At 42.1% G+C, this 18,797-nt stretch overlaps 1 protein-coding gene across 1 annotated transcript; it reads left to right on the forward strand.

Moving 5' to 3' along the window:
* Nucleotides 1-362: 362 nt before the first annotated feature.
* On the forward strand, nucleotides 363-18,073 carry LOC120930594 (extracellular calcium-sensing receptor-like). The gene is made up of 6 exons (XM_040341769.1): nucleotides 363-481; nucleotides 3,548-3,839; nucleotides 7,575-8,405; nucleotides 13,348-13,575; nucleotides 15,362-15,485; nucleotides 17,144-18,073. Exons 1-6 carry the CDS (start codon nucleotides 363-365, stop codon nucleotides 18,052-18,054), a joined length of 2,505 nt encoding a protein of 834 aa, XP_040197703.1. The 3' UTR covers nucleotides 18,055-18,073.
* The last annotated feature ends 724 nt before the right edge of the window (nucleotides 18,074-18,797 follow it).

Here is an 18,797-nt window from a genome sequence, read left to right on the forward strand (position 1 = left end):
CTTTTTTGGTCTTTTGGGTCTTTGGGGCCCCTCAAGTCCTTACTCTATTCTAACTGATGTTTAAGATGATGGTACTACTATCTCTTTATTGTTTATACTAAGAGGTTCTTATTTAATTCATCACAATGCTTATTCTGCAATTTATTCTTTGTTTAATCAATAAACAATCTGGACAAGGAAATTCAATTTGATGGTTTGAATCAAACAATTAATTGAAAATTACTACAATTGACAATACCATGTGCTTGTGTTTTAGGCTGGTGACCATTTTCCAGAAGGCCCTTTTTCACTTTATTTTGTATAATCTCTCTCCAACATATTACTGTTCCACTGAGCAAAGTTGCTTCCTCAATACACAAGATATGACAGGGATATTTGAAGAAGGGGATGTCAATATTGGTGCGGTATTAAATATTCATACCGACAAGAAATACCCCAGTATGTTGTTCAATCAGAAACCAGGACCAACCATCTGCCAAAAGTAAGAACTACCTTTTATGATAGGATTTCCCGTACATGGATAAAGCTGATGCCATATTTTCCTTACTGGGTTTTAAGGTTGCCAAAAGTGGTTAGAGGTGGGATAGAGAAGATTCAGAAGATCTCCTACGTACTGCTACTTCACTGCTATCATCTGCAAATTGTGGCTGTCAAAATGATAGATGGGATTTGCTGTATATCACAGCTGCAACTACAGTTGCTCTCATGCAAAATAATACTTTGCTTGAACACATTTACTAAAATTGAACAAAGCTCCTTAGCTCTGAAGAAGATGGCCCAACCCTGAAACACAATGGCTATGTTATCTATGGTACATATACTATAGCAACATTATTTGTGTTAATGATAGATAGACATGTGCATTCGTTTTCAATGCTTTATTTTCGTTTCGTTGTGACAACAGTTGGATATAGATAGAAGATTCACCATGGCGGTGACAATAGTGATCTGTGTCTAACGAACCTGCGGTCGAATGTGCCTAACCTAACTCTATTAGTCTAAGATTATTCGACATAGAGAGAAAAGATTCAACATTATAGAGACATGAAGATTCGACGAAGCAGCTAAAAACATACGATCGCTACGAGCGGATATTTATGGTCAAATGCTCCGCCCATAGGCTATAGAAGAATTCTAATGTTGGTTGACTAGTAATAATAATTAAAAAATATAATTATAACTAGTCATACAACATTAGAATTCTACTACAGCTTGTGGGTGGAGCATTTGATCGGAAATGTACGTTTGTGGTGTTGTATAGTTTAGCTGCTTCGTCGAATCTTCTTAGAACATTCGACAGACACCATAAGCCTTCAATGACAGAGTCAACCTTAATTAATTCGGATTTTCAGATGAATGCATTTTTTAACGAAACAAGATAAATAAAAACGAAACTCAGGAGTAACTACATCAATTTCTTTTTCGGACAAAAACGAAATTCCGAAACAAAATATTTCAGTGTGCACATGTCTAATGATAGATCAAATAGGAGACTTTGTATCTGCATGTGGTATCAGTTAAAGCAACCTTACAAGTGAAATAAATACAAATAAATTAATAAATATGTGTTTCCCTATTTAACCACTTAACCCCCGGACCAATATGCTGCTAAATGCCCAAAGGCGTTTTTACAATTCGGCACTGCGTCGCTTTAACAGACAATTGCGTGGTCGTGCGACAGGGCTCCCAAACAAAATTTGCGTCCTTTTCTTCCCACAAATAGAGCTTTATTTTGATGGTATTTGATTGCCTCTGCGATTTTTATTTTTTGCGCTATAAACAAAAATAGAGCGACATTTTTGAAAAAAAATCAATATTTTTTACTTTTTGTTATAAGAAAAATGGAATTAACTAAACTTTAGTCAAAAATTTAGGCCAAAATGTATTCAGCCACATGTCTTTAGTAAAAAAAAAATCGCAATATAAAAAAAAATTAGCTACCTAGCGGCAACAGTGACACTAATACAGCGATAAGAAAACCGATCGCCTAGTGACACTGGCAATAGGGGGTGAAAGGGTTAACTAGGGTGGTGATCAAGGGGTTAAACCTTTATTAGGGGGGGTACGGGGCTACCCTGGACCTAACACTAACTGCCTGTCACACTAACTGTCACACTGACACTAAATGCAGTGATCAGTAAATATATGATCACTGCAATCGGTGACACTGTGACAGGGGGCTGGGGGGGTGATCGGAAGGGGTTAAGTGTGCCTATGTGTGTGGTGTCAGTGTAGTGTTGGTGCCACTTACTGTGATGTCTTCTCTCCTCTCGTCGGATTGAAAATACCGCCGAGAGGAGAGCTGACATCACTTCCTCTGCCAGTGTTTACATTACACAGGCAGAGGAAGTCACATGGCGGGGGGTTGCCGGATTGGCTGGGAGCGATCACGAGGGGGCCGACAAAAACGAACAGCCGCCCCCTCATCATGGATCGCTCCCGGAGGTAAGACGCCCGCCGCATGTAGCGGGGGGGGGGTGTCCCGATCGGACCCCCGACCCGCAAGAAGGCAGGGACGTACATGTACGCCCATCTGCCTGTACGTGCCATTCTGTGGACGTACATATACATGCGGCGGGCGTTAAGCGGTTAAGTAACTCCTTACTAATCAGCTGTAATCTACTCCTTTTTGCCCTTAGCGTTTAGGTTTCTGCTGATTTTGTTTTTTATCATTTTTTAAACTATTACTATTTCATCTGTAAAGCCTCGTACACACGTTCGGTTTTCTCGGCAAGAACCAGCAAGAAAACTGCTGGCAGAGCTTTCGAGTAAACCGAGCGTGTGTACGAAGCTTTCAGGTTTCTTGTCGGGAAATCTGGCCAGAATCTCGATGAGAAAAATAGAGATCCTGCTCTCTATTTTCTCGTCGGGATTCTTGTCGGACTGTTTCCCGACGAGAAACCTGAGCGTCTGTATACTTACCTGTCGCCGTGGAAACCCACGCATGCTCGAAATGACTTTGACGCATGCGCGGTAACTTCCACAGCATAGGTAGGGTGAAGCAAGATGGCGGCGACGGCATGGAATGTGATGAGCGCATGCTCGTCATACACAATGACGTCACTGCGTTCTTGCCTTTCGAAAGAACAGCGGTTCTTTTGAAAGGAGTGTGTGTACAATCGGGCGGCAAGAGTTTCTTGCCAAGAATCTCGTCAGGAAAAACTATGTTTTTTTCCTGACGAGATTCTGGACCATGTGTACGAGGCTTTACTCCTTATTAATAAATATCAATTAGACAATTCTTTGCTTACATTCTTTGTTGCCTTGAAAGTCCCTAACTCTTATCTTGGGGGATATTTGTTTTTTCTTTCATTTTGATATTGGGATTGGAAACCTTTTGGTCCCCGTTGGTGGAAATACTTACTAATGTTTATTTGTTTTCTGTGTTACTTCTGTGTTATTTCATTTTGTTATTTTTTTATTTTTTATTGATGTTATTTTTTATTTTTTTTTCAATGTTATTATCTGAACCTTAGTTGGTATCAGCCTAAATTGTCTTTTTTGCCATTTTTTTTATTTTATTAAAATACCAATTTTGTCCTTTTAGTATTCGCCTGGATATATTTTTACAACTACAGAGCTTAAGATACACAGTGAAAGAGATAAATGACGATCCCAGAATCCTCCCCAACATTACCCTTGGTTTCCAATTTCATGATTCCTGTCGGGTCATACAGAAGGAGCTGGAGGGCACCTTGTGGATATTGTCTGGGCAAAGCAAAGCAATACCCAACTTTAAGTGCCAAAATAAGGAGCGGCTGGCTGCCATCATTGGACACTCAACCTCTACGTCCTCCATCCTCATGGCTCACATACTAGGCCTGAGCAGGCATCCTCAAGTATGTTGCATGACTTTATTCACGAAAATCAAGGGAGATATTTTTTGAAAACATAGGGAGTATACTTTAAAAAAAAAAATACTTTTTTTGTTTGCCCCCTTCCCCTGACCTTACCTCCACAGTTGCATGCTTAGCTCAAACCAGTGTCCAAGGCTGTGCTGTTTGTCTACAGCCAATGCCAAAAGTCTTCACATGTGATCATGGCTGCATCTAACCACCCCCAAACCTTTATGAGAACATATACGGCTTCGAATTTAACTCCACAGAATATTTTTTAAGGCTCAAGATATAACTATGGGCAACATTTAAACATGACATACAGTATCTCACAAAAGTGAGTACACCCCTCACATTTTTGTAAATATTTTATTATATCTTTTCACGTGACAACACTGAGGAAATTACACTTTGCTACAATGTAAAGTAGTGAGTGTACAGCTTGTATAACAGTGTAAATTTGCTGTCCCCTTAAAATAGCTCAACTCAATAACAAACGTTCCGACATTGGGAGCACATGTCGCATAACATGTGAAAATCAATGGCCCAGATTCAAGAAGCACTTGCGCCCGCGCAACCATAGTTGCGCGGCGCAAGTGCTTACTTGCTCCGGTGTAACGAGTGCTCCTGATTCAGGAACCTCGTTACACCGACTGCAGCCTAGGATGTGACAGACATAAGCCTCCTTATGCCTTCACATCCCAGGCTGCATTCTTGCGTTGGCCGCTAGGGGGCGCGGCCTTTGTGATCGGCGTATAGTATGCAAATTGCATACTACCACCGATTCACAAAATTTGCGCGGGCCCTGCGTACGCAAGGTACGGAGTTTCCGTATGGCGCCTTTAGCATAAGGCTGCTCCTGCTAATAGCAGGCGCAGCCAATGCTAAAGTATAGCTGCGCCTCCCACCCGTGAAATTTAAATTTCACGTCGTTTACGTAAGTGAACCGTGAATGGCGCTGGACGCCATTCACGTTCACTTAGAAGCAAATGACGTCCTTGCGACGTCATTTGCCGCAATGCACGTCCGGAAAGTTTCCCGACGGAGCATGCGCTGTTCGCTCGGCGCGGGAACGCGCCTAATTTAAATGATTCCCGCCCCCGGCGGGATCATTTACATTAGGCAGCCTTGCGCCCGGCTGTTTAGCATATTGCCTGCGCAATTTACGGAGCAACTGCTCCGTGAATCGCGGGCAAAGCGCAATATTTGCGTGGGCGCAGAGAAAAAAATTTGCTCTTTGCCCACGCAAATATTGCGCGATTCTACCTGAATCTGGGCCAATGTTTCCCTATGGGAACCGTCTTAAGTGGTCCAGCACAAGTCGGTCCGACTTTGGTCCTACTTCAGCCCATTGAATATCATTGAAGTCGGATGAAAGTAGGATCCTTTGTCCTAAACATCCGACTTTTGACATTCGACATGGTGAAACAGTTAGGCCGGGTACTAACGAGCAAACATGTACGGTGAAACCGGTCCGTCGGACCGTTTTCACCGTACATGCCTGCCAGAGGGCTTCTGTACGATGGTTGTACTAACCATCGTACAGAAGTCCGGGCGTAAACATTACGCGGGGCGTGTCCACGTCGTCGCCGCGATGATGACGCGGCGATGACGCGGCGACGTGGGCGGGCCTGCCATTTAAAGGCTTCCACGCATGCGGGCGCTCGGACATGTATGGTAGGTCTGTACTGACGACCGTACATGTCCGAGCGGGCAGGATTCCAGCGGACGGTTTTAAAACACGTCCAGAAATATTTGTCTGCTGGGAAAAGGCCCGGCGGGCAAATGTTTGCTGGAATTCGGCCCGCTCGTGCCTACACACGACCGAACATGTATGCTGAAACTGGCCCGCGGACCAGTTTCAGCATACATGTTTGGTTGTGTGTACGCGGCCTAAAAGGAATTTATGCCACTCTAGGATTGTTTTGATTGGTCAAAGGACAAGTCAGACTATCACAAAGTTGGATCAAAGTAGTATCCTATTCATTCAAGTCGGATGGATGTAGGACTGATGTTATAGAGCAAAGTAGGACGTGTAGTATCAGTGAGAACCTAGCCTAAACATTCAAACCTGAGGAGGACCGTTACTCAGCCCTAACCAGGACTAAGAATGGGGATACAGCAAAAGCCATCTATTCTTTACACACAGTTCGAAACGGTCGATCATTTTTCGACCAATCTGAATTAGAATTGTTCAGAAAGATTGGAATTCAGTAGAAAACGAATAAACAAAACAAAACTAATCTTACTATTGTCATTTGTAGATTTCGGCTTTACCAGACCTTCAACTTACTGATATGGATTGGTTGTAATTTGAAGGAACATATAAAAGTTTGGTAATCTCCTCTAAGGACAGGATTATCCAACTGAGGCTGTATCACCACAGTCACCAGTTATGTTAAAACTAATGCCACGTACAAACGATCGGACATTATAACAACAAAACTGTGGATGTTGGCTCAAATGTGTCTTGCATACACACGGTCACACAAATGTTGTCGAAAATTCCAGACGTCAAGAAAGCGGTCACGCATGAAAGTATTATAAAAGGGAAGTTCAGTACCAGTCGTATTAGTAGAAGTTTGGTGAGAGACGATTCGCGCTTTTCAGTCTCTTGCTTTTCAGTCCGTTACAACGTGACAAATGTGTTATCTCCATTACGAGCGCTAGTTTTACCAGACCAAGCGCTTCCATCTCGTACTTGATTCAGAGCATGTGTGGAATTTTGTGCGTCGGAATTGTCTACACACCATCGAAATTTACTAGAACAGATTTTGTTGTCGCAAAATTTAAGAACCAGCTCTCAAATTCCGACAGCAAATGTCCGATGGAGCCTACACATGGTTGGAATTTCCAACAACATGCTCCCATCGAACATTTGTTGTCGGAAATTCCGAGCGTGTGTACGCGGCATAAGTGTGCCAGCAGCTGACCAGTCACTTTGTCCATAACTTCTTGTTAGAGGTTTATATTTTATCTCCTTAGCACTGGGTCTCCCCAAGATCTGGTGATATTTATATTTCTAGATTTGCTAAAAGCTTGTTGCATGTCCTCTATTTCTATGTTAAAAAAGACCATTTTACTGTCATGGAAGGGGTCGCATCCACTCTCGGGCAATTACCTTCCGCACCGAGAACAACGTCTCATGCAAGAACGTCTTTGTGTACTTGTCTATGGTATCTGGGAACACCCCGAGTAGGCATGGTTTTGGGTCTAATGTGACCGGAGAACCCATGTGGTCGTGTAGGAAGGTTACGACTTGTGCCCACAAACCGTTCAATTGTCTGGAGAGCCTCTTGTAGTGAGGGGCCCTAGTCCGCCAGGTATAACAGTGTGTCGTCTGCATACATGTTAATCTTTTCAGTCAGAGTGCCAGAACTCAGTCCCCTGATCCCCGGGTTAGCTCGGATGGACATGGTCAAGGGCTCCGCGGCCAGGGCATACAGCAGTGGTGAAATATAAGCTTACTTTTGAAGGAAAAATCAAAGATGTTTGAAAAGATTTGGCGCTCCTGGGTCCCTAGCCTCTCTAGGTCAAGGATTTTAAGAATTGTAGATCACTCGTCTACCTTGCTGACTTGTCACGATTCACTAGACTTGGTTTTCGGTACCCATTATAAGACCTGCTCTTTTATTACCGCTGTATACAGAAGAGATGTGAGAGACTATTCGGGTTTGTGTTTTCATATGTATTGTCTTTATTTAAAAAACAATAAATATGTTTATCTTTGCACACCAGATCAGTCACGTTTCAACTAGTTATCTTCTGAGTGATAGAACAAAGTTTCCATCTTTTTTACGAACGGTGCCCAGTGATGTATTTCAGTCACAAGGACTGGCCCAGCTTGTATTGCATTTTGGATGGACATGGGTTGGTCTGATTGCTGAGGATAACGACTATGGATTTCATGGCATTAGGATCCTTCAACAAAATATCCTCAAATTTGGTATATGTGTGGAGTTTATTGTCTATATTCAGAACAGCCGTCCAGATTATAACATCCCTCACATCATTGAGACTGTCAAAAAATCGACGGCCAAAGTTGTGATCGTATACTCCACTGATGCTGGGTTGTTAATTTTATTTGATGAACTAATCAAGCAAAATGTTACAGGAAAGACTTGGGTAGCCAGCGAAGCATGGTCTACATCTTTAAACTTACTAAATGAAAGGTACTGGAAGATTCTTTTAGGTACTGTAGGTTTTGCCTTTCACAGTGACTATAGTGAAGGATTTCGTAAATTTGTTGATGAAATTAAGTTATTTAAAGGATCAGTAGACCCATGGGACAATACGTTCTTAGAAGACAATGTTGGTTGTGCATTCAAAGAATTCCAAAATTTCTCATTCCAAGGAGAACTGCCCACAAAAGCCTGTGCACTAGAAGATAGAGTGGAAAACTTTAGAGTTGGATTAAGTATTGTAACCAAACCAAGAAGCATGTACTCCATGTATTGTGCTGTGAAGGTAATAGCTCAGGCTTTACATGACCTTTCTACGTGTAAAAAAGGAAATGGACCCTTTATCAATAGAAGCTGCTCAGAACTCTGGAACTTCAGACCATGGCAGGTAAGACTAAAACTACACCTTTAGTAAAGAACTTGAAGTACGGTAAGGTACTATAATTGGTCAAACAGAATCATATGCAGTTGGGTTTTATCTGCATTGTTTAAATGACGAATACACCTTTACTTTAATAACCAGCATCGTACACGTATTAAATCAGTAATATGAACTTCTTTGCACTTCAACCTTTAGACATGCTCTTTAACTTAACATATTAAAAAATGTGGATTCAGGCACCACACAGAGCAAAAAGCCAAATTTGATATACAATGGCCCGGATTCACGTAGAGCGGCGCATCTTTAGACCGGCGTAGCACATCTCATATGCGCTACGCCAACGTAAATCAGTGAGGCAAGAACAGTATTCACAAAGCACTCGCTCCCAAACTTGCGCCGGCGTAACGTAAATTGGCCGGCGTAAGCCCGCCTAATTCAAAGTAGGAAGGTAGTGGGCGTGATCTATTAAAATGAAGCATGACCCCATGTAAATGAAGGCCTGAACGAACGGCGAATGCGCGCGTATGCTCAGAATCACATCGAATTTACACCCGAAGATACAACGGCTCAATGCCTACGACGTGACGTAACCTACGCCCAGCCCTATTCACGTACGACTTACGTAAACAACGTAAAATACGACGGCTGTTTCCTGGTCCATACCTTAACATGACTTACCCCTGCTTTAGGAGGGATAACTTTACGCCGGACGTAAGCCTTACGCAAACCGCGTATATGAATACGCCGGGCGCAAGTACGTTCATGAATCAGCGTATCTCCCTCATTTGCATATTCAAATCGTAAATCAATGGAAGCACCCCTTGCGGCCAGCGTAAATATACGCCCACGATACGACGGCGTAGGAAACTTACGCTGGTCAGAAGAAGCCTATTTTCAGGCGTATCTAGTTCTGTGGGTACGGCGCACAGATACGACGGCGCACATTTACACTTACGCGGCGTATCAGTAGATACGTCGGCGTAAGTGCTACGTGAATCCGGGCCATAGTGTATAAAAAGTATTAAATGTATTTAAATAGTGTGACGTTCAATATATGTATGAAAAGAACACACCCCTTACTAGCCCAATAAAATCAGAACAACTGTTTTCTATCTAATGTTGCCCCCCCATTCCTTGAACCCTAACTACTAACTATTCTTGCTGTTAAATTGTAAACCCATAACCATGCAACACTTGAATGGTGGACACAAATAGTTGTTTTCACTCTGTATACCCAAGTTAGACAATCTATTCCATTTTATGACATCAAAAATAAGGCATGAGTATAAACGCATGAAGAAGTCATTCCATATTGTAGTCAATGTCCAAAGGATAACAGATGCAGATATCATGAAGAAGCAGCACTGTTTGGGGAAAAGTTTTCTCACTGTAGCCTCTCCATCTGTTAAAAAAAAAAGTTTTCCAATGTAAGGTAAGCAAACAATTTCATTTGAAAGAGCCTTTTAACGTTTGTTATCATAGGCACAGAGACTAAGCTCAATTTGTGCTTAAAAGAGAAGTATGGAATTTGTTTTCTCCAGTTATACTTACCTAGGTGGATACAGCTTCGGTCTGATGCTGCATCTGTCCCCCGCTGGCTGTACCACTGAGAACCGAGCAATAAAAATCTGCAGATCGCTCAGTTCTCAAGGCTTCCTGAGCAGAGAGTTGGTGACTGTCAGTCACCTGCCTCTCTGCTCTGCCCCCTCCCCTCACTCACTGGAGTGCTGGGCTGTAGAAGGGATGGGAGCTGTTGGCTCAGGCTCTCAGTGCCTTGCTGAGTGGCTAAGCCAGAATGCCGGTCCAGGCAGGTGGGTGGATCCCAACTTTATTTTTGTGAACTTGCCCGAGACCTGACCAGCTCTTTGACGTCAGCTGACAGCAGGCTTCAGCCCCCTGTCTGCAGATTTTTTTTTAGAAGACCAAAGACATGAGATAGAAAAGGAGGTGCTGGCTGTACTTTGGGCAAGAGGATGTGATTATATCCACAGTGGAGTCTTTGGCCCGGATTCAGAAAGGAGATACGACGGCGTATCTCCGGATACGCCGTCGTATCTCTGAGTGAGGGCCGTCGTATCTATGCGACTAATTCAGAGGATCAGTTATGCATAGATTTCCCTAAGATCCGACCGGCGTAAGTGTCTTACACCGTCGTATCTTAGGCTGCATATTTACACTGGCCGCTAGGTGGCGCTTCCGTATATTTACGCAAGGAATATGCTAATTAGGTATTTAAGCCGATTCAGAAACGTACGTCCGGCCGGCGCATTTTTTTATGTTGTTTACGTTAGGCTTTTTCCGGCGTAAAGTTACCCCTGCTATATGAGGCGTAGCTAATGTTAAGTATGGACGTCGTTTCCGCGTTGAGTTTTGAAAATTTTACGTCGTTTGCGTAAGTCGTTCGCGAATAGGGCTGTATGTAAGTTACGCTCACGTCTAAAGCAATGATGACTTGCGGCGTAATTTCGAGCATGCGCACTGGGACTTTTTCACGAACGGCGCATGCGCCGTTCGTAAAAGACGTCAAATACGTGGGGTCACAGTGAATTTGCATAAAACACGTCCACATCATCCCCATTTGAATTAGGCGGGCTTACGCCGACACACATACGTTACGCCACCGTAACTAAGGGCGCAAGTTCTTTCTGCATACGGAACTTGCGCCCTAAGTTACGGCGGCGTACCGTATCTGAGATACGTTACGCCGCGCCGACAGATACTGCAATGTATCTGAATCCGCCCCTTTATTAACAAAGAAAGGAACATTGCTCTTGAATTGCGTTTCCCTCTAGATTTTGCTAGTTGTGGTAGATATGGTAGTTTTAAATCCTTTAAGAAGTTTCTCCACAATATCTTCGGTAGGGAAGTTTTTATCCCAGTTGGTGACATTAGTGCACTCTTTACAGAAGAGAGTAAGCAGAGGGTGGTATAGGTCAGAAATAGAGGTGTTTTTGTTTTTCAATAAGGAATCTACGAAGTCAGATTGTAAATCTTTAACCACTTAAGCCCAGGACCATTTTGCAGCTAAATGCCCAGGCCAGGTTTTGCGATTTGGCACTGCGTCGCTTTAACAGACAATTGCGCGGTCGTGCGACGTGGCTCCCAAACAAAATTGGCGTCCTTTTTTTCCCCACAAATAGAGCTGTATTTTGGTGGTATTTGATCACCTCTGCGGTTTTTATTTTTTGCGCTATAAACAAAAATAGAGCGACAATTTTAAAAAAAATGCAATATTTTTTACTTTTTGCTATAATAAATATCCCCCAAAAACATATATACATTTTTTTTCCCCTCAGTTTAGGCCGATACGTATTCTTCTACCTATTTTTGGTAAAAAAAAATCGCAATTAGCGTTTATCGATTGGTTTGCGCAAAATTTATAGCGTTTACAAAATAGGGGATAGTTTTATTGCATTTTTATTAATTCTTTTTTTTTTACTACTGTTGGCGGCGATCAGCGATTTTTTTTGTGACTGCGACATTATGGCGGACACTTCGGACAATTTTGACACATTTTTGGGACCATTGTCATTTTCACAGCAAAAAATGCATTTAAATTGCATTGTTTATTGTGAAAATGACAGTTGCAGTTTGGGAGTTAACCACAGGTGGCGCTGTAGGAGTTAGTGTTCACTTAGTGTGTGTTTACAACTGTAGGGGGGTGTGGCTGTAGGACTGACGTCATCGATCGAGTTTTGCGACGGGAAAAACCGACTAGCGACGACGTAAGAGATTGCGACGAACGCGTGTATCTTCGTGGATCGCCGTAATCAGCTAATTTGCATACCCGACGCTGGAAAACGACGCAAACTCCACCCAGCGGCCGCCGGAGAATTACACCTAAGATCAGAAGGCGTATGAAGCCGTACGCCTGTCGGATCTTAGCCAAAAGCCGTTGTATCTTTGTTTGTCAATTACAAAAATTGCTACTTTTTACTCCAGAGAGAAGGGCCGTCCAACATTTCCTGAAGCTTCAAATTATGTAGGAAAGTACACTTTATGGTCAAAGAAAGGTCAAATGAGTAAGTTCAGGTGTTTACATTGAAGGATATTGGTAATGCTACAGCATGCAAAGACATTTCAGACAGTTGCACACTTCCAACTTTGTGGCCACAAAGTTAGTTCTGTAAAGACATGGTTTGATGAGTTTTGTGTGGAGGAACTTGAGTGGCCTGCACAGAGTTCTGACCTCAACCCTCTTGAATACCTTTGGGATAAATTTGAGTGATCATTGAGATCTCGGTACCTGACCTTATCAATTTTCTTTTGTTTTAATGAGCACCAATTTCCACAGACACACTACAAAATCTTATGGAAAGCCTTCAAATGAGAATGGACGCTGTTGAAGTTGTCATGGGGAGGGAGTATCTCCATATTAGTGTTATGCCGCATACACACGGTCGGAATTTCCTCAATGTGAGCTTTTAGTCGGAAATTCCGACTGTGTGTAGGCTCCATTGGGCTTTTTCTGTCGGAATTTCCGACAGCAAAAATTCGAGAGCTGGTTCTCAATTTTTCCGACAAGAAAAGTTATTGTCGGAAATTCCGATGGTCTGTATGCAATTCCGACGCACAAAAAAAAAACACGTATGCTCGGAATCAAGTCGACGCATGCTCGGAAGAATTGAACTTAATTTTTCTCGGCTCGTCGTAGTGTTGTACATCACTGCGTTCTTGACGGTTGGAATATTGTGTGACCGTGTGTATGCAACACAAGTTTGAGACGACATTCAGTCGAACAATAATCCACGGTTTTCTTGTCGGAAATTCCGATCGTGTGTACGTGGCATAAGACTTTTTTTGTGTGACCCACTCTGTTTGTAGCTTTTCATACTGGGAGTACCCACAATGTATGTGTAAGGGCGTCATAATGTTGCTAATTGGTCATGAATGAAAGTTCTTTCAGATTCCTCTTAACATAAAGAATATATGTTCCTTCCTTTTGCAGATGCTACACTACATGAAGAAAGTTCGGGTGAACCTGAGCAACGGAAATGAACTGTTCTTTAATGATAATGGGGACCCTCCTCCTGTGTATGACATTGTTAACTGGCAACAAGACCAGGATGGAGCTGTAAGACAAGTAAAAGTGGGAAGTTATAAACGTACATCTGTTGATGAGCACGCACTCATAATCAACACAAGTACTTTGCAATGGTCTTCAGGTAGTCCAGTGGTAAGATTATGTGTATTATTTGTTTAACCACTTCAGCCCCGATTCGGCACTGCGTCACTTTAACTGTCAATTGCGCGGTCGTGCGACGCTGCACCCAAACAAAATTGACGTCCTTTTTTCCCACAAATAGAGCTTTCATTTGGTGGTATTTGATCATCTCTGCGTTTTTTTATTTTTTGTGCTATAAAAAAAAGAGGGACCATTTTGAAAAAAAAACACAATATTTTGTACTTTTTGCGAAAATATATACCAAAAAAAGGCGCCTTTTGGGGATAAGAACATATAAACCAACAGCTGCCCCTTTAAAGTGCACACATCACTAAGCTGTGTAAAATTATAAAGTAAAGAATAAGGCTGCGTACACACGATCGGTTAAACCGATGAGAACGGTCTGATGGTCCAAACCGATCGTGTTCCATAGGTTAAAAAAAAGCAATCTTGTTTTAAATTTAACCGATGGATACCTAACCGATAGAAAAAAACTATCGTTTGAAGGCACGTCCATTGGTTAAAAATCCACGCGTGCTCAGAATCCAGTTCGACGCATGCTTGGAAGCATTGAACTTCGTTTTTTCAGCACGTCGTTGTGTTGTACGTCACCGCGTTCTCACCCGATCGTTTTTTTAACCGATGGTGTGTAGGCATGACTGACCATCAGTCAGCTTCATCGGTTAACCGATGAAAACGATCCATCAGACCGTTTTCATCGGATGGACCGATCGTGTGTACAGGGCTTTAGGTGCTAATTAGGGCCTTATTCTTTACTTTATAATTCTTCACATTTTGTACTTTTTGCTATAACACATATCCCCATTTAAATTTTTTTTGTAATAATGTTTTTTCTCAGTTTAGGCCGATATGTATTCTTCTACATATTTTTGGCAATAAAAATTGCAACAAGTGTATATTGATTGGTTTGCACAAAAGTTATAGCATCCACAAAGTAAGGAATATATTTATGGCATTTTTATTATTATTATTTTTTTTACTAGTAATGGCGGCGATCTGCGATTTTTATCAGGACTGCGACATTATGGTGGACACATCGGACACTTTTGACACTATTTTGGGACCATTGGCATTTATACAGCGATCAGTGCTATAAAAATGCACTGATTACTGTAAAAATGTCACTGGCAGGAAAGGGGTTAACACTAGGGGGTTATTAAGGGGTTAACTGTGTTCCCTGACTGTGTGTTCTAACTGTGGGGAAATAGGACTGACTAGAGGAAATTACAGATTATGGTTCCTAGATATTAGGAACTCACAATCTGTCTCTCCTCACAGAACAGAACAGGGATGTGTGTGTGTTTTTACACACACACACATCCCTGTTCTGCCTCTCGTGCTCGTATTCTATGCATTAAGATAAAAAAAGCGGGGTGGGGTTAGGGCTCCATGTCTGAATGGACACAAGGAGCTGTGACTTGGCCCGGGTGCCCCCATAGAAAGCTGCTTGCTGTTGGGGGCACTGAACAAGAGGGAGGGGCAAGGACCTGAGAAGAGAAGGATCTGGGCTGCTCTGTGTAAATCCAGTGCACAGAGCAGGTAAGTATGACAGGAATAGGAAAAAACAACAACTTTACAATCACTTTAAGTGGTTAAATAAAATATTTTGTGTAAAATGTGTAAATCTTCAATGAGAGTTGTGTAGATCGTGAATGAAAACATTGTCACATAGACCCCTATGTGATATAAATTAGAAACTAAGTGTGTCAATGTATATACAGAACAGAAACAGGTACACTGATCCTTTTTTTTATTATTATTTACATTTTATTTGCAGGTTCCAGTTTCAATTTGCAGTGAGAAGTGCCCATCTGGTTCCAAGACAGCTTCTATTAAAGGAGAACCAAGTTGCTGTTTCCAGTGTACCCCCTGTTCACATGGAGAGTTTTCCAATAAGACCAGTGAGTGAGCTAAAGACACATTATATATAGGCAAAAGTTTGTGAATACCTGACCCTCAAATCTACATTATGTAACCAAAATTCTACAGACAGCTCTCCAAATGGTTGACTTCAGGGGCTCCCAGTGCAGGGTAATGTTAAAGGGGTTGTAAAGGTTCATGTTTTTTCACCTTAAGGTGAAAAAACATCTTACGATCACTGGCCCCCCAGCACCCCCCCCCCCAACGTTTTACTTACCAGAGCCCTGGAAAGTCTTGCGTCGTGAATGCTTGTGAATGCTCGGTCTTCTCGACTCTTATCGGCTCTTTATTGGATAGATTGATAGCAGCGCAGCCATTGGCAACTCCAATGACACGGGGGGCGGGGGCCGAGTCCTGCAATCGGAGGCTATGGACGCCGAATACAGGACTCGGGACTCGGGAGCGCGGCCGCAAGGTAACCCCCTTTGGGAGCTGAAGATCGGGGCCACTCTGTGCAAAACGAGCTGCACAGTGGAGGTAAGTATGACATGTTTGTTATTTTTAAAAAAAAAATGAAGCTTTAGTATCACTTTAATGCTAAAGCATTCGAAAACATTTTAGACAATTGTGCTCTTCCAGCCTTGTCGTAGCATTTAGGGAACGTCTCTTTTCTTTTCTAAAATGACTGTGTCCTTCTGCACAAAGCCAACTTCATAAAAACATGGCTTGATGTATTTGGTGTGGAGGAACTCACATGGCCATCACCAAGCCCATTAAATTCAAATGCTAATTGCAAGTCTTCTCCTACCAACAACATCAGACCTCACAAATGGTCTTTTGGCTGAATGTCCCACAGACTCAAGCCTCGTACACACGACCGAGGAACCCGTCGGAAAAGACACATCGTTTTCCTCGACGAGTTCCTTGTTAGGCTTTTCGAGAAACACGACAGGCTTTCTTTGCGTACACACTGTCAAGACCAAATCTCGTCGTTCTCAAACGCGGTGACGTACAACACATACTACGGCAGGGGAAGTTCGATTCCACTGGCACAACCCTTGGGGCTGCTTTTGCTAATCTCATGTTACTGCATGCTAAGTAAAAGTTTGGTGAGAGACGATTTGCACTTTTCAGTCTGTTACAGCGTGACAAATGTGCTATCTCCATTACAAACGCTACTTTTACCGAAGGTGCGCTCCCATCTCATACTTTATTCTGAGCATGCGCGGGTTTCTAAGCATACACACGAACGTGTTTCTCGTCGAAAACCAGCCCGACGAGGAACACGACTAGGAAATTGAGACTCCCGTCTAGGAAAAAGAGAACTTGTTCTCTTCCTTCCTCGTCGAGTTCCATCGACAGTTTTCTCAATGAAAAGCATACACACAACCATTTTCCTCGGCAAAAAAGCTCTGCCACCAAGTTTCTTGATGGATTCTGTCAAGGAAAATGGTCGTGTGTACGAGGCTTCACTCCAAAATCTTGTGGAAAGCCTTCAAGTTATATCCAGAAACGGCGACCAACCCCATACTAATGCCCATGTTTTTTTTTCTAATGGGATATCCAAAAAGTTATTCTAAGTGAAGGGCAGGTGTCAACAAAATTTTGACCAAATAGTGTAAAAAGCTTAATAGAGGCTGTTGTTTTTAGGACAGTACCCATTAACTATTATTTATATTATTTTTATTCTTTTTTTTAGATTCTGCTGAATGCTCTAAATGTTTATGGAATGAATGGCCAAGTCAGGAAAAAGACAGATGCTTGCCAAAACACATTGACTATCTCAAGTTTGAAGAGCCATTGGGGATAACGTTAACATGTACCAGTGTTACATCATCCTTTGTCCCTTTAGCCATTTTATGGCTTTTTATTCATTATAAAGCTACTCCCATAGTGCGTGCCAACAATTTTAACATCAGCTGTCTGCTTCTGATCTGCCTTTCCCTTTGCTTCTTGTGCTCTTTGGCATTCATTGGTTATCCTCAACGTCAAAAGTGTCTATTACGTCAGGTAGCCTTTGGGATGGTCTTTGCCCTTTGTGTATCGTGTATACTGGCCAAAACCATAATGGTTATGATTGCATTTAGAGCCACCAAACCAAACAGTTATTTTAGTAAATTTGCTAGTCCACATGTTTCCTATAAAGTAATCAGTTTGGGAACTTTTTTACAGTCTCTTATTTGTACCTTTTGGCTTTTATTCTTCCCACCATACCCTCAGTACAACAATAACGTCACACCTGAAATTCTCATTCTTGAATGCAATGAGGGATCAATGGTTGCTTTTTTGTGTACTTTGGGCTATCTTACTCTTTTAGCTACATTTAGTTTTCTAGTTGCTTTCCTGGTTAGGCAGCTCCCGGATAGCTTTAATGAAGCTCAATTTATTACCTTCAGCATGCTGGCTTTCCTAAGTGTTTGGCTGACCTTCATAGCAAGCCACCTTTCCATTAGCACCAAGTACACAGTGGCCTTGGAAATTTTTGCTATCCTATCCTCTACCTGGGCTATGCTTGGCTGCATGTTTGTTCCAAAATGCTATATAATTTTACTCCATCCCAAAATAAACTCCAAAAAATATCTCATTAAGAGATTTGGCAACAGGAAATAAAATGCAGAGATTATCTTACAGTGGGGATCGAAAGTTTGGGCACCCCAGGTAAAAAAAATTGTATTAATGTGCATAACGAAGCCAAGGAAAGATGGAAAAATCTCCAAAAGGCATCAAATTACAGATTAGACATTCTTATAATATGTCAAAAAAAGTTAGATTTTATTTCCATCATTTACACTTTCAAAATTACAGAAAACAAAAAAATGGTGTCTGCAAAAGTTTGGGCACCCTGCAGAGTTAATATCTTGTACTGCCCCCTTTGACAAGTATCACAGCTTGTAAATGTTTTTTGTACCCAGCCAAGTGTCTTTCAATTCTTCGCCCATTCTTCCTTACAAAAGTCTTCCAGTTCTTTGAGATTTCTGGGCTGTCTGTAACGCACTGCTCTTTTAAGGTCTATGCATAGATTTTCAATTATGTTGAGGTCAGGAGATTGTGAAGGCCACGGCAAAACCTTCAGTTTATGCCTCTTGATGTAATCCCCCATGGATTTTGAGGTGTGTTTAGGATCATTATCCATTTGTAGATGCCATCCTCTCTTTAACTTCAGCTTTTTCACAGATGGCATCAAGTTACCATCCAAAATTTGCTGAAATTTTATTGAATTCATTTTTCCTTCTACTCGTGAAATGTTCCCTGTGCCACTGGCTGCAATACAACCCCAAAGCATGATTGATCCACCCCCATGCTTAACAGTTGGACAGAGGTTCTTTTCATTCAATTCTGTGCCCTTTCTTCTC

This window comes from Rana temporaria, chromosome 3, assembly GCF_905171775.1.
Source record: "Rana temporaria chromosome 3, aRanTem1.1, whole genome shotgun sequence".
NCBI classification, from domain to species: Eukaryota; Metazoa; Chordata; class Amphibia; order Anura; family Ranidae; genus Rana; species Rana temporaria.